Source organism: Aquarana catesbeiana, linkage group LG13, assembly GCF_042186555.1.
Source record: "Aquarana catesbeiana isolate 2022-GZ linkage group LG13, ASM4218655v1, whole genome shotgun sequence".
Classification (NCBI taxonomy): Eukaryota; Metazoa; Chordata; class Amphibia; order Anura; family Ranidae; genus Aquarana; species Aquarana catesbeiana.
In genome coordinates, this window is record NC_133336.1 from 30,583,666 (window position 1) to 30,597,820 (window position 14,155).

Below are 14,155 nucleotides of genomic sequence, written 5' to 3' on the forward strand. Positions count from 1 at the left end.
AATCCAAAGAGTATCCAGCGCATTTTGGGGGTCCAAAAATGTCCCCTTCATTAGGGCTTGATCCAAAACAAAGCCGAACCAGCTGCAGACAAGACCTGTGTTTGCAATCGCAATAGGAAAAAAAAAAAAACATTAAAGTGCCAGTTCATTTCTAGTCAATTCACATTGCATTGAATCAAGCCCTGGCGGGGGTAGGGGGGTTGGAACCACTGAAAAGCATTGGACTCTCTAAATTCAATGAACCACAATGCATGGTATGCATATCGTTTTGTATCATGCATAATGCTCTACTGTACAGTGATTTAGGGTGCCATTCACAGTGAATGAAACTGCAAGGTATTGCACATAGAGCAGGTGTGTAAGTGTGCCTTGTAACACATGCTAACATGCAGGTTTTTGCACACGTTGTCCCAATGCGCCAATATGAATGTGCCCTAAGTCTTTTGGGATGTTGGACATAAAAGTTTCATTTAGTCTTCTGGAATGATAGTGATTCAGTATTCTGAGCTGGCACATATATCTACAGTGTTTACTTATCTATCTTCAACGCTCTAAGTCCTGTGTCTTTCTGCTGCTCCGTTCCTCTGTTATCAGCCCTGATAACTTCTGATAAGTTCTCAGGCACAGGTGATAAAAGCAGCTGAAAATGTGTGTCAGGGAGGGAACTTAGAGACAGTTAAGTGAGAGAGAGCTTGTCTATTCACAGTACAACTCATTCCTCTGCCTATGTGGAGGGGGGTGCCTTTTTTCCAGTCAGCTCACACACAGTGTATGCCCAGACTCCCCTCCCACTGCTGAAACAGAAAGAAAACTTACTAACATGATGTGCACTTTCTAAAGAATATAGCAAAGGAAAGACAGCAGATATACAGGTAAAACTTATATAGAGAGATTTGTTTCATCTGTGTATCATCTGAGGCTGTTCACTTCACTGGGTATAGGAGAGGGTCGACATTCACTTTAAGTCTCCTTGGACAATGGGGTTTATAGTCTAATTTAGTCTCCTGGGATTATGGGCATTATAGTCTGATTCAGTCTCCAGAGACGATGGGGGTGATGGCTTGATTCAGTTTTCTAGAAAGGTAATGCCGCGCACACACGAGCTGACTTTACGGCAGACTTTGCCCGGCGGATTTTTCGACGGACTTTACGACGGACTTTCTGAATGAACAGACTTGCCTACACACAATCAACCAAAGTCCGTGGAATTCGTACGTGATGACGTACGACCGGACTAAAATAAGGAAGTTCATAGCCAGTAGCCAATAGCTGCCCTGGCGTGGCTTTTTGTCCGTCGAACTAGCATACAGACGAGCGGACTTTTCGACCAGGCTCGAGTCCGTCGGATAGATTTGAAACATGTTTCAAATCTAAGTCCGTCCAAAGTCCGCTGGAGCCCACACACGATCGAATTGTCCGACGAAATCCCGTCCGCCGGGCAAAGTCTGCCGTAAAGCCCGCTCGTGTGTACGCAGCATAAGGCTTATAGTATGTCTTTTTTTCTTCTCTTTTTCTGTTTTTAGGGATGATGGGAGAGATTGTCTCTAATCCAGTCACATGGGATGATGGAGGTGATAGTCTAATTCAGTTTTCAGGAATGTTCAAGATGATAGTACCATTCAATTGCCTAGGATGTTATATATATATATATATATATATATATATATATATATATATATATATATATATATATATATACACATATATATATACAAAACACCCCTCACATTTTTGTAAATATTTTATTATAACTTTTCATGTGACAACACTGAAGAAATGACACTTTGCTACAATGTAAAGTAGTGAGTGTACAGCTTGTATAACAGTGTCTGTCTGGTGGGGGTGAGGATCTCTTTCTCTTAGGATAATGTGGGTGGTGGTCTCTCATTTGGTCTACTGGGACAATTGGGCAGTGGCCCCTCTCTCTGTTTCTTCAGTGATGATAAGGGTGATGCTCTCTCTTATTCTCATCCAGCTTCGAGAGATGATGGGGTGGTGGTCTTTTTGATACAGTTTCATGGGATGACAGGGGTGGGGGTCTCTCTCTCTCTGACTTACCTGGGAGTGATTTTTTTCTCTTCCTCTCTGTCACCAGCAGGGATTTTTTTCAGCGGGAACGCAGTTCCAGCACCTCCAAGACTGACTGTATGTAACGGTAAGGGGGTCTGCAGTGTGCTGCAGGGTCTAATGATGCTGGTTGCTGGGGGATCTATACTAGCTGCAGGGGATCTATTTTTGCAGGGGGTTTATTGTTGCTGAGGAGGTCCATTGTTGCTGGTGGTGACCTACTGTTGTTGGGGGTGGGTCTTATATTGCTGGGGGGTCAGTTATTGCTGGGAGACATCTACTATTGGGGGGGTGGGTCTATTGTTGCTGGCTGACGGAGATTCTATTAATGCTGGCTGTGGGATCTGTTGTTGCTGCCGGGAGTCTTTTGTTGCTGGGGGGGGGATTTTGTTGCTGGTGGTCCATTGTTGTTAGAGGGATCTATTGTTACTGGCGGGGCGCTCTATTGTTACTAGCTGCAGGGGATCTATTTTACTGCTTTTCTTGTTATCATTACAAAATTCCATACAAATAATTTAGCGCCACAAAAAGATATTTGGTTCTATATTGTCTACAAGGGCAGTACTGGGAGGTGGGTAGGTGATAGAACCAAGGAATGGTGCTCGCAGGTGGGTAGGGGGCGGAGAAAAGGGGTGACTTGGAAAGGAGGACTTCCTGCACCCATTCTCTGAATGAAAAAAGCCCTGGTCACCACGGATAATGAGGATGATTGTCTCTCTCTCTTATCTACTCTTTAGGAATGATGAAGATTGTGGTCTTTCTTTCTCACTTGCCAGGGATGATGAGGGTATTGGTTTCTCTCATTATCTCTCTCTTTTTCCAGAAATTATGTAGTGGGTGGTCCATCTATCCCTCTTATTCAGTTTCCAGGAATGATGGGGTGATTGTCAGTCTCTTGGAATGGTAGGAAGTGGTGGTTCCTCTCTGAGACATGAGAATGGTTTTGAGGTGGGAGTATTTTGGTTCCATTCCATAGTCATGTGACATCAAATTGAATTGGGGGGTGTCACTCCATAGTCATGTGACATCAGATTAGGTTGGGGGGTTAATTCAATAGTCATGTGACATCAGATGGAACTGTAGGTCATTCTATTGTTATGTGACATCAAATTGGGTTGGGGGTGAGGTTCTATTTTGTTGGCGTCAGACCCAGACCCAATTACAACAGATGAATCTATCAGTTATAATAGCTTATATTATATTCCCTCTGTATTACAGCAGTTACCCTATTATTATTATTTAAGGCACTTATATAGCGCCGTCAATTTACGCAGCGCTTTTACATATACATTGTACATTCACATCGGTCCTTACCCTCAAGGAGCTTACAATCTAAGGTCCCTAACTCACATTCATATACTGGGGCCAATTTAGTCAGAAGCCAATTAACCTACCAGCATGTGTTTGGAGTGTGGGAGGAACCGCAGTACCCAGAGGAAACCCACGCAGGCACAGGGAGAACATGCAAACTCCAGGCAGGTAGTGTCGTGGTTGGGATTCGAACCAGCGACCCTTTTTACTGCTAGGCGAGAGCGCTAACCACTACACCACCCTACAGCCGGATTACTTTTTTTTCAAGCAGTCTTCTCCTGCATTTTAGCTTTTATCTCTCATATATTTTACTGGTTCAATCTGAACTAGATGGGAATACCCCAGGATGGCAGAGATGCAGAATCTATGGGAGCGATTCACTAATGAAAATGCACAGTTGCAGCCAATCACATATAAAACGTATGAATAAAAGCTGACCATTGTAAACACCCCTGTCAGCATGAAATGGTTTGTCTAAACCCTTTAACTGCCATTTTATTTGGACAGCTTGGCTGGTTAAGGGAAGTTACAAAAAATTGTTAAACTATGTTGGGGGGGGGGGGGGGGGACTGCTGTGTTAATACTAATGAGGATTGACAAAGTGCATCATATGTATGTCATTTTCTGTTTTGTCTAGAGTCCCACTTTAATGTTCAGTTGAGCTCTCCAACAGGAGAGGTTACATTTGCATTTCATGTCGGAATTTTATAGATCTTGAAGTTTGCCATGATATCACCAATGAAGACTGCAAAAATATATTTGTAAAAATGTACAATTTTTTTTCATATTTGAATAACCAAAAACACCATCGCTACAGAAATGCTAATATTTCATTCTTGACTTGTTTTTCTCATTTTATACAATTGTAGGTTCAATTTTTGTTAAATGAGGGGAAAAAAAAAATCACAGAAAAAAATCAGGGACTGCCAAAAATTCATCTATCGAGAGTGTATGCTTAGCCAGATCAGTGAGGATCAAGTTAGAGATGTTTTAACATGATGCTAAGTGAATGCTCCACTAACCACTCTGGGGTACTAGTGGGCTCTGTATGCTGAGGGATGTCAGAAAGTGCAGTATGGAGCGGAGGCAGAACACCAGAGAGCACAACATGTGTAAGTGGGATGTCGGAGAGCACAGTAGGAATCAGAGGCTGGATGCTAGAAAGCATGAAAGAACTTGTAAGGGTACGGTGCGTGTAGGTGGATGACACCTCTTCCATATGTTTCCTATTAACTCGTTGGGCGCCAAGTATGGGTCACATAGGAGGCCTTCCCCCGGGGTGGGTTCTAGAGTACGCCAGGCGATGAGCAGGGTTATTCATTCTAGCACAGAGATTACACTTTGCTTGAAAGCGTGCTCACCAATGCCCGGGACCAGGCGAGGGCCAGTCATGTGAAAGGTAAACATCAAGGCAGTCCCCCCCAACTTAGAGACGAGCCACGTGTGTGTAGTGTTGTATGCACAGTTCTTCTTACTGTCCCTTGTTCTACACACTTGAACAGATGTATGTGTTGCATTGAGGGACATGCAGAGCCTATACCCACTCCACCAGTCAGCGTACCTCTGTTACCTCACTCCCAGTAACACAATGAAGTCCTGCCAAGCACATAGCATGGACTTCATATGTGCTCAACTTATATCCATATATATTGATCAGGCCATAGGTCTCCACTCCCGGTGACCGACGGAGACGGACCGCGAGGGAGGGAGCTGTAACCCCGCATCCCCTTGCTACCGGATGGCCTTTCACCTAACCAGGTACCACACCAACGACTGGTTGCAGTTTAACCTTTTATTGTTGCAATAATACTAGAACCCCTAGTGTGCTGTTGTAGACTCTTTAATAAGCGCCAGCATGTAGACCCTTTAATGAGCGCCAGGACCTCACATGCACCCCTTGAGTAACTTCAGAGCAGGCTTTGTGCAGTTAAAGTATAACTAAAGGGAATTTTTTTTTTCTAGTTTTGGATGGAGTGGAGGAGATTAGAACCCCTCTCAGTTTGTATTGCTGTCTGTACCCCCGTTAAGGAGATTCGCTCCCTCTATTTGTCCTGTTTACCATTATCTTTGAAAGTGAAAGTAAAGAAAATCCCAAATATTTTGTTGTCCCTAGAAAAGTAGTAGAGCGGAAATCTTCCAATGGGGACACTAGTTCTGGTGGCCTGGGGGTCCCCAAGGAATTCCATTCATTTCCAGGGATTTCCTCTAACTTCCTGTTAGGCTATGGGACAGGAAGGGAAATCTCTGAAATGGGAAACATATGGCAAAAAGAATTCTGACAGGTGTTTTAATCTGCCCTTGCTCTATCCAAAATTTTTAAAAAAAGTTTTGCCCATAGTTTTACTTTAACCGCTTGCCGCCCGCCTACCACTAAATGATGGAGGAGTGGTGCAGCTCTCATTCTGGGACGATGTCATATGACGTTGTCCCAGAACAGCCGCTCGGGAGCGCAGCCGCGCCAAGACCCTGATCTCTGTAAAGAGCCGCGGCTCTTTAACCATGTGATTGGCTGTGTCCAATCACAGCCGGTCACATGTAAACACGGAGATGCCGGTAATCAGCTCTCATCGCCTCACACTGACAGAGTGTGTGGCGAGGAGAACCGATCAGCAGCATCTCCTCAGTGCCCATTAGTGATGCCAGTCAGTGCTGGCTCTCAGTGCCGCCCATCAATGCTGCCTATCATTGCCCATCAGTGCCACATATCATTGCCCATAAGTGCGGCATATTAGTGCTTTCTTATCAGTGCCGCCCCATCAGCGCTCATCAGTAAAGGAGAAAAATTACTTATTTAGAAATTTTACTGACTGAAACTAAGAATTTTTTTTTTTTTTTTCAATTTCGGTCTTTTTTTTTTTAGGAAAAAATAAAAAACCCAGCAGTGATTAAATGCCTCCAAAAGAAAGCTCTATTTGTGTGAAGAAAATGATAACAATTTCACATGGTTACAATGTAGCATGACTGCGCCACTGTCATTCAAAGTTGGCCTGGACAGGAAGGGGGTGAAAGTGCCCTGTAGGCAAGTGGTTAAACAACTTTTACTTAATATTAGGCATGGCAAGCATGACATGGCAAAGCATGGCAGTTTCCCTAACTGACTAACAGTGGTTGCCCCAGCGCACCTGCACAGCTAAAGTCCTTGTGGGTGAAGTCCATAACTGGTATGACTTGACTGGAAAAGACCACGGCTTTGGTGTATTCCAAGAGGCCGGTGATCTGTAGATGTACTACAAGTCTCAGCAAGTCCTGTAAGGTTCCTGTTCTTAGCTTACCAACCTGCACTCTCTTGGAGCCTGAATCTCTGCATTTTATATATCACAGGACAAGAGGCTAAATCCCAAAAAAAGCCAGCGAACGTAAGCAGAGAATGCCAAGCAGTATTAACAAATTCCCATACAAGCCTATCTACAATTCACTCAGTAGGCAATCTGCCTAAGAACTTTATCCTGAGGGGGGGGGCAAATACCAAGTGACCTCCTTCACAATAGAGACAAATTTATATCTCCCAGCACCAGTTTCCTTTGACATTCTTGCCATTTGGTCATGTGACATTGTATAGCTGAAAGGGAAATCAATGCTCAAAGACATCAGTCTGCTGGATGATATGATCACAGGTCTGAAGAAGAAGCAGACAGCTATAGAATGAACACCTTTTGCTACTGACTGGTGGTCCCAGTGTGATCAATATCTGAATGTTAAAGTAAATGTAGACCCAATTCATGAAATTTGAGCTGGGCACATATATCTGCAGTGTTTTTTTTATCTCTCTTGAAAGCACTAAGTCCCATAGCTTTGTCCTGCTCCTTTCTTCTGTTATCAGCCTGATAACTTTTGACAAGTTCCCCAAGACAGAAGCCTGAAGTGTGTGTCGGGGGAGGTAGCTATAAATAGATTAACACACAGCTAAACTATTCAAAGGCAACCTCTGCATGTGTGGGGAGGAGGAAGTGTGGCTTTCCTCCAATCAGCTGCCTCACGGTGTCTAGCAATAATCCACTCCTACAGATGAATCAGGAAGAGAAAATTCTAACAGGACGTGCACTTTCTAACCAGTATATAAAGGTGAAGACAGCAGATATACATGTAAAACGTTTGGAGGGAGATTTCTTTAATCTCTGTGTATCATCTGAGGCTGTTCACTTCACTGGGTATAGGAGAGGGTTTACACCCACTTTAAGTGAATACTGAGAAGCTCTTGGTACCTGACTGGTATTATCGAGGGAAGAGAAGAACTGTGTACAAGCGGTCCCTGGGTTACAAACAAGATAGGGTCTGTAGGTTTGTTCTTAAGTTGAATCTGTTTGTAAGTCGGAACAGGTAATTTTTTTTTTAAGTGTAGCTCCAGCCAAAAAAAAAAAAATTTTTAAGCTTTTTGAATAGCATGGGGAAAGGTTAACACCCCTGTAATGTTTGTTTCGCAGTCTGTGCCCCTGTTGACAAGATTTCACCTCACTTTCTGTCCCAATGACTATTGGATTTTGAAAATTTTGGGTTGTTGTGGAAACAAGCCTTGGTGATACAGCATCATTGGAGGTACCTTTTTCCCATAATAACTCTTACAGGAGTGAATTTCCCTTCCTAGATGTAGATTTTCTCTCACTTCCTGTTGTCTCCCTCCGTTTGTAAGTAGGAGTGGTTTTTGTAAGTCGGATGTTTGTAACTAGGGGACCACCTGTATCTGACTGGGAGGGATGGGGATAATGAGCTTACAATTAGGCGAGTACTGAGAAGATCTTGGGACCTGACAGGTGTTACTGAGGGAAGAGAAGAACTCTGTACCTCTGTTGTGACCCCATGCATCGTAATGTGCTGTATTACAGAGGCTAACTTTGGGGTTTAGTGCACTTGTGCAGTGGTTCCCCGTTTCTTAAACATCATTCAATATAACATAAAAAGTTTTTTTGTTGGCCACTGCTGACTGTGTAAAAAAAATCTTACTTTGTATGAGGCCTTTTGAGTGGAGCTAAGGAGATTCCACCCATATTGAAAATATCAGCCACTTGTCTCTATGCTTTCCGCATCTGTGTTCAAGGGAACGTTGTTCCTGTTACAGTCCATTGGGTTTGGCATTTTCCAGATCACTGTGCCCGTAGGTGATCCAAAAAAAATTTCCACCACCCGATTCTACAAAGAGAGCCAGCTGAGGGTTATTTCTTCATCAGAACAAACTACTCATACTGTACCAACATTCCCAGAAAAGCCCTACAGTGCTACAGACACAGGTCTCCTAATGGTCAGTGAAGACCACTCTTCACTCGCCACCGACCATGTAAGTGTTATTAGTAACAGGAGCTCAAAACAAGTTTTCCAAAATGTTCATACATACAATACGCAGTTAACAGCATATGTATGGCATACATGTATTACAATGTATGGTTTGCTTGTTCATTGCCAAAACATCCTGTTGATAGACCACAAGTGAAATGTTCTCAACATGTGGTACTGATGTCACCTACTGTACAGTGCTATTATTATAATGTATTTCTACTTTAGATATAGTACCAAAAAAATGCTAGTCACAAAAGGGGAATATGGGCACAAAAATCACTGGGATCCATACGGAGAACAGGCACAAAATTCACAGATACGGACCAAAAATTTGTAGACACCAAGTGGAATATGGACACAAAAATAAGAAGAATCCTAAATCCTAATCCCTCCCTTAACATTTCATGCCTAACTGTTGATCTCAACACTAACCTTAGCCTAACCTTGAACAGTAATTTTTCCCTGGCAAATCCATACTTACCTTGTTGGAAGCTAAAAGCATCAGGCCATTCTGTCCCAAACACAAGCTTTAGGGCAGTTCTATAGAATTTACATAGCGACAAGTGTGAGGAGATGATGAGAGGTTGAAGTCATAGGAAGGTGGTAAAGAGACAGGAAAAAATATGATGAGGAAATGAGCAAAAGATTATGGGGAGAGGGTGAAAAGGAGAATGTACAGAGATGAGGAGAAAAAGGTGAGTAGATGACTATGAGATGAGCGAAAGCTTATGAGGATAGGGTGAGAAGATTAGCAGAAAAGGGTGAAGAGATGAAAAGGGCAAAGTAAGAGATAATGAGGAGAGGGTAAGGAGATGAGGGGAGGGTAAGGAAAAGAGGAGGAGCGGGTGAGGAGATGAGGAGGAAAGAGTCAGGAGCTGTGGTGAAGAGATGAGGAAAACATGATTAGATGAGCAGATTATGGTGAGAGCATGATGAAATGAGGAGGAAAGGTTAAAAGGCTGAGGAGGAGAGGGTAAAGAGATAGATGAGAAGAGGGAGATGAGATTGAGCAGATGATTATGAGAGGGTGAGGATATTAGAAGAGGGTAAAGAAATGAAGGGGAGAGGGTGAGGAGATGAGGGGGAGATATGAGGAAAGGGTGATGAAATTAGCAGAAGACTGAATACAGGATGAGAAGGAGAGGGTAAAAAGCTGAGAATGAGAGGGAGAGGAGATGAGAACAAAAAGAATGAGATGAGGGAAGAGGCTGAGGAAATGAGAATGAGATAAGGGAGGAGGCTGAGAAGAAAAGAGGGTGAAGAAACAAGGAGAAGACAGTAGACAGAGGGTGAAGAATAGAAGAGGAGATTATGAAGAAATGAGGAAATTGAAAAGAGATAACAAGAAAGTATAAGGAGAATAAAAAGGGGAGAGGAGGAGACAATGTAGATATGAGTAAGAGAGGGTAAATAGAAGAGGAGAGGATGAGTAGAAAGATGAGAAGGAGACCACAAGGGAGAGAATGAAATTCAAATAGGGGAGAGACTGAAAGTACAGCCTCACTATACACCGGGAAATTGTTTCAGATTCCATATATATCTCCCAGCCAATAATATAATAATAAAAAAAATGTATCCATGAGCAGATGAAAATATATAAGGGTCCCCATCATCTTATAAGGGATGCTCTCCATTACTTCCAAATCCTTTTTTCTTTGCCATATGGATTCCCACAGATTTAATCAGCCTTAAGCTTTTTATATCTCTGGCAGCATTCCACTCCACCATTCCAATGCCACTATTATCAAGAGAGCAGTCTCCTCGGCTCCTCTGGTACAGTGAAGCCACCCCTGGAGTTTATAGGTGAAGATAGAAGTCACCGGATGATCTGTAATAAGCAGCCATAATGATCGTTTCTTTATTCTAACAAGGAATTAAAAAGTATGAAGAACAGCTGGAAATTAAGCATCTTCCCATTTCTCATCTCCATGGATGGTTCACATTTACTCAAACCAACCCTCCCTTCCATTCTTACCCTCGAACCATCCATTTACCCGAGCCCTCCTTTCTGTAGCCGTTTGTCTGTCCATCCTTCCACTTATCCATCTTTCAACCTATTCAGTCATTATGTCCATCTATCCAACCTTCCCTTGCTCTACTCCCCCTCGTCTATTCACTCATCTCCCTCCATTCAATCATCCAACTTGTCCACCTATCTATCCATCCTCTTTCTCCATCCAACTCTTTCTTCCTCTGCCCGTCCATCAATCCACCCAACTTATCCTTCTGTCCAACCATCCATCCCTTGACCTATCCTTCTACCAAACCCTCTCTTTCTCTGTCCATCCATTCAACTTTCCCTTTTTCTGCTCGTCCATCTATCCCCCGTTTTTCTCTCCGACAATATCGATCCCTCTGCCGGTCTATCCATGTTCTCACCCATCCATCTTTACCTCTCTAATTTACCCTGTTGATCTATCTTTCCATTCCACCTATCAAACCTTACGCCTTCCCTTCATCCATCCACTCACTCCTGTATGTGTTCCAGGGAGTTGGGCTCGGCCATCTATATTGCATTGTTCGGGTAGTTTTTCAATCTATTTGTGGTAGTGTATGTCATTTGCAGAAATGCTTTATACATCTCATCAAAAAAGTCTGAATAGAGAGTAATAGACACTTCTTCCCACTGGCCGCAAATAAGGTTGTCACTTTCATCTTTCCAGTGTTGGTTGGATGGGACTATATATTTACATAATCTGGATGATCTTCAGGTGTTTTGGTATGCAAACGCTTTCTGTGGTCTGTTTGTGTTGATGTTACTTTCGGCAATATGACAGAAATGGTGACTGGCCTCACTGTGACCTCACAATGAGGGAAAACGCAACTTACTTTAATTTCTTATCATGATCTCCACATTATGTATATGCTGCATCTCACATGGAATGTCTAATGGACATTTTATGTTTCTCTACAGACTCTGAGGGGATCTCTTCCACTGATAGAAAATTGAACAAATCCCTCAACCAAAACAAGAAACGGAAGAAGAGGAGGCACAGGTATCCTGCGTTCCATCCATCTGACTGTCCATCCATTCATCCATCCATCCTTTCGTTCATCTACCGTCAGTCTAGGAAGAGGGTGAATATTTAATTACTCCTCACATTGTGGGCCTCTGTCTAGCAATAATAGTGAATGTTTATTACAGTATCATACAAATTCATCATTAAAGTGTTTGTTAACCCAAAAAAAGAAAAAAAAATGGATCCTGCTCCTTGAAAGCATATTATATGACACACAGTGATGGTCCTGTGTCATTTGGCCCCCTTGTAACCTGTCTGATCCTGCCAGCTTCTCCCCACCCCTCTGTAAACTGTATACACCATCAGCACTGCCTCCTATTGCAGTGTCCCCCTCTGTAAAGGATTTTAAAAAATATAAATGCTGTAAATACCTCATTTAAGAGCTGAGATGGCGATCACATGACCAGCCAGCTCTCTCCTCCTCCCCTCCAGACTGACATCAGCAGAGGAATCTTAGCCCCTCCCACTGTATCTCTCAGAGGAGGAAAGGAGAAAGCTGGCCAGTCATGTGATCACAATCTCAGCAGTGAAAGGAGGTATTTACAGCATTTATTTTTATAAATCACACACACAGGGGATACTACAATAGGAGGCAGTGCTGATGGTCTATACAGGTTAGAATGGCTTAACAACCACTTTAATGGTTCTATACTAGGCACAGACTGGGTTACAGTGCATGTTGGGAGTTGGAAAAGGATCTCTGGGACACCCACCCAACCCCATGTTTCATCCATTTTCACTCTAGTCCAAGCCACAATAAAGCAAAATGGTAGCAACATTTTAGTTCACTTGCACAGATGTCAGCATCTGTTTGCCTGCTGATGCCATTTCTTCTCTCCCCTTGCTGGGATGGGAAGGCTTTGCTCTGTATTTGTCTATAAAGTGTGGGTTCTGCTTCATGAAAGCATAGTAAAAAACTCATAAAGGAACTAGAAAATCTATAGTGTGGAACTAAAAAACTAAAAGGTCTCTATTTTTTCCATGGAGCCTCAAAAGAGTGCTAGAACTAGTTTCCTTTGGTTGGGTTGGCCATACATTTGGGGTCTGGCATGTCTACCAGGCTGCATCCCCTGGAAGACTTGTCAGATATTAGTAGGTAAGGGGGTACGAGAAGTGGATATACTAGTTTAGAGTCATCCTAACAATATGTGACATCTTCTCAGGACAATCTTCACCTCATACCAGCTGGAGGAACTGGAGAAAGCCTTCAACGAGGCCCATTATCCTGATGTGTATGCCAGGGAGATGCTAGCAATGAAGACAGAACTCCCAGAGGATCGGATACAGGTAACAGCCTCAGCAGAGGACCACCAGTTCTCTCCACGAAATCACACATCTCCAAGTCCCCTTGTGACAGCGTTAACCACTTCAGCCCCGGAAGATTTGGCTGCTCAATGACCAGGCCATTTTTTGCAATACGGCACTGCGTCGCTTTAACTGACGACAATTGCGTCCTTTTTTTCCCCACAAATAAAGCTTTCATTTGGTGGTATTTAATCATCTCTGCAGTTTTAATTTTTTAACAAAAAAAAAGAGCGAAAATTTTGAAAAAAAAAAACAAAACACATTTTGTACTTTTTGCTATAATAAATATCCCCAATTTTTTTTTAAAAAGCTACATTTTTTCCGCAGTTTAGGCTGATATGTAGTTTTGGTAATAAAAATCGCAATAAGCGTATATTGACTGCTTTGTGCAATAGCGTCTCCAAAATAGGGGATAGATTTATGGCATTGTTATTATTTTTATTTTACAAGAAATGGCGGCGATCTGGGATTTTTTATCGGGACGACGATATTGTGGCGAACACATTTTTGGGACCATTGACAATTATACAGTGATTAGTGCTATAAAAATGCACTGATTACTGTATAAATTTCACTGTCAGGGAAGGGGTTAACACTAGGGGGCGATCAAGGGGTTAACTGTGTTCCCTAGGTGTGTTCTAACTGTAGGGGAGATAGGACTGTCCAGGGGGGGAGAGAGAGAGAGAGAGAGAGAGAGAGAGAGAGAGAGAGAGAGAGAGAGAGAGAGAGAGAGAGAGAGAGAGAGAGAGAGAGAGAGAGAGAGAGAGAGAGAGAGAGAGAGAGAGAGAGAGAGAGAGAGAGAGAGAGAGAGAGAGAGAGAGAGAGAGAGAGAGAGAGAGAGAGAGAGAGAGAGAGAGAGAGAGAGAGAGAGAGAGAGAGAGAGAGAGAGAGAGAGAGAGGAACATACATCACACATACAACACACATCTGTCTCTACTCCCCTGAAAGAACCGGGATTTGTGTGTTTACACACACACACAAAGCCTGGTTCTTGCTCTGTCACGAGCGTTCGCGGGTGCCCGGCGGTCATCGCGCCCGCTGGGCACACGCTGCAGGCGCACACCTCCAGCGGCGCGCGCTCGCACCTAGTGGCCAAAAGGTGAAGCGATGTAAGGTGACGCCGTTTCGCCCAGCTGTGCCATTCTGCCGCAGTACTTACTGCGGCAGGTGGTCGGCAAGCAGTT

General features: G+C 43.3%; 1 protein-coding gene across 2 annotated transcripts in view; it reads left to right on the plus strand.

Moving 5' to 3' along the window:
- The window catches only part of VSX2 (visual system homeobox 2), a 45,211-nt gene that overhangs the window by 23,448 nt on the left and 7,608 nt on the right, over positions 1–14,155 (plus strand). For both annotated transcript variants that reach the window (XM_073610580.1, XM_073610579.1), the window contains exons 2-3: positions 11,561–11,642; positions 12,830–12,953. In XM_073610580.1, coding sequence (XP_073466681.1) covers positions 11,561–11,642; positions 12,830–12,953 — 206 coding nt within the window. The remainder of the gene's footprint in view (positions 1–11,560; positions 11,643–12,829; positions 12,954–14,155) is intronic.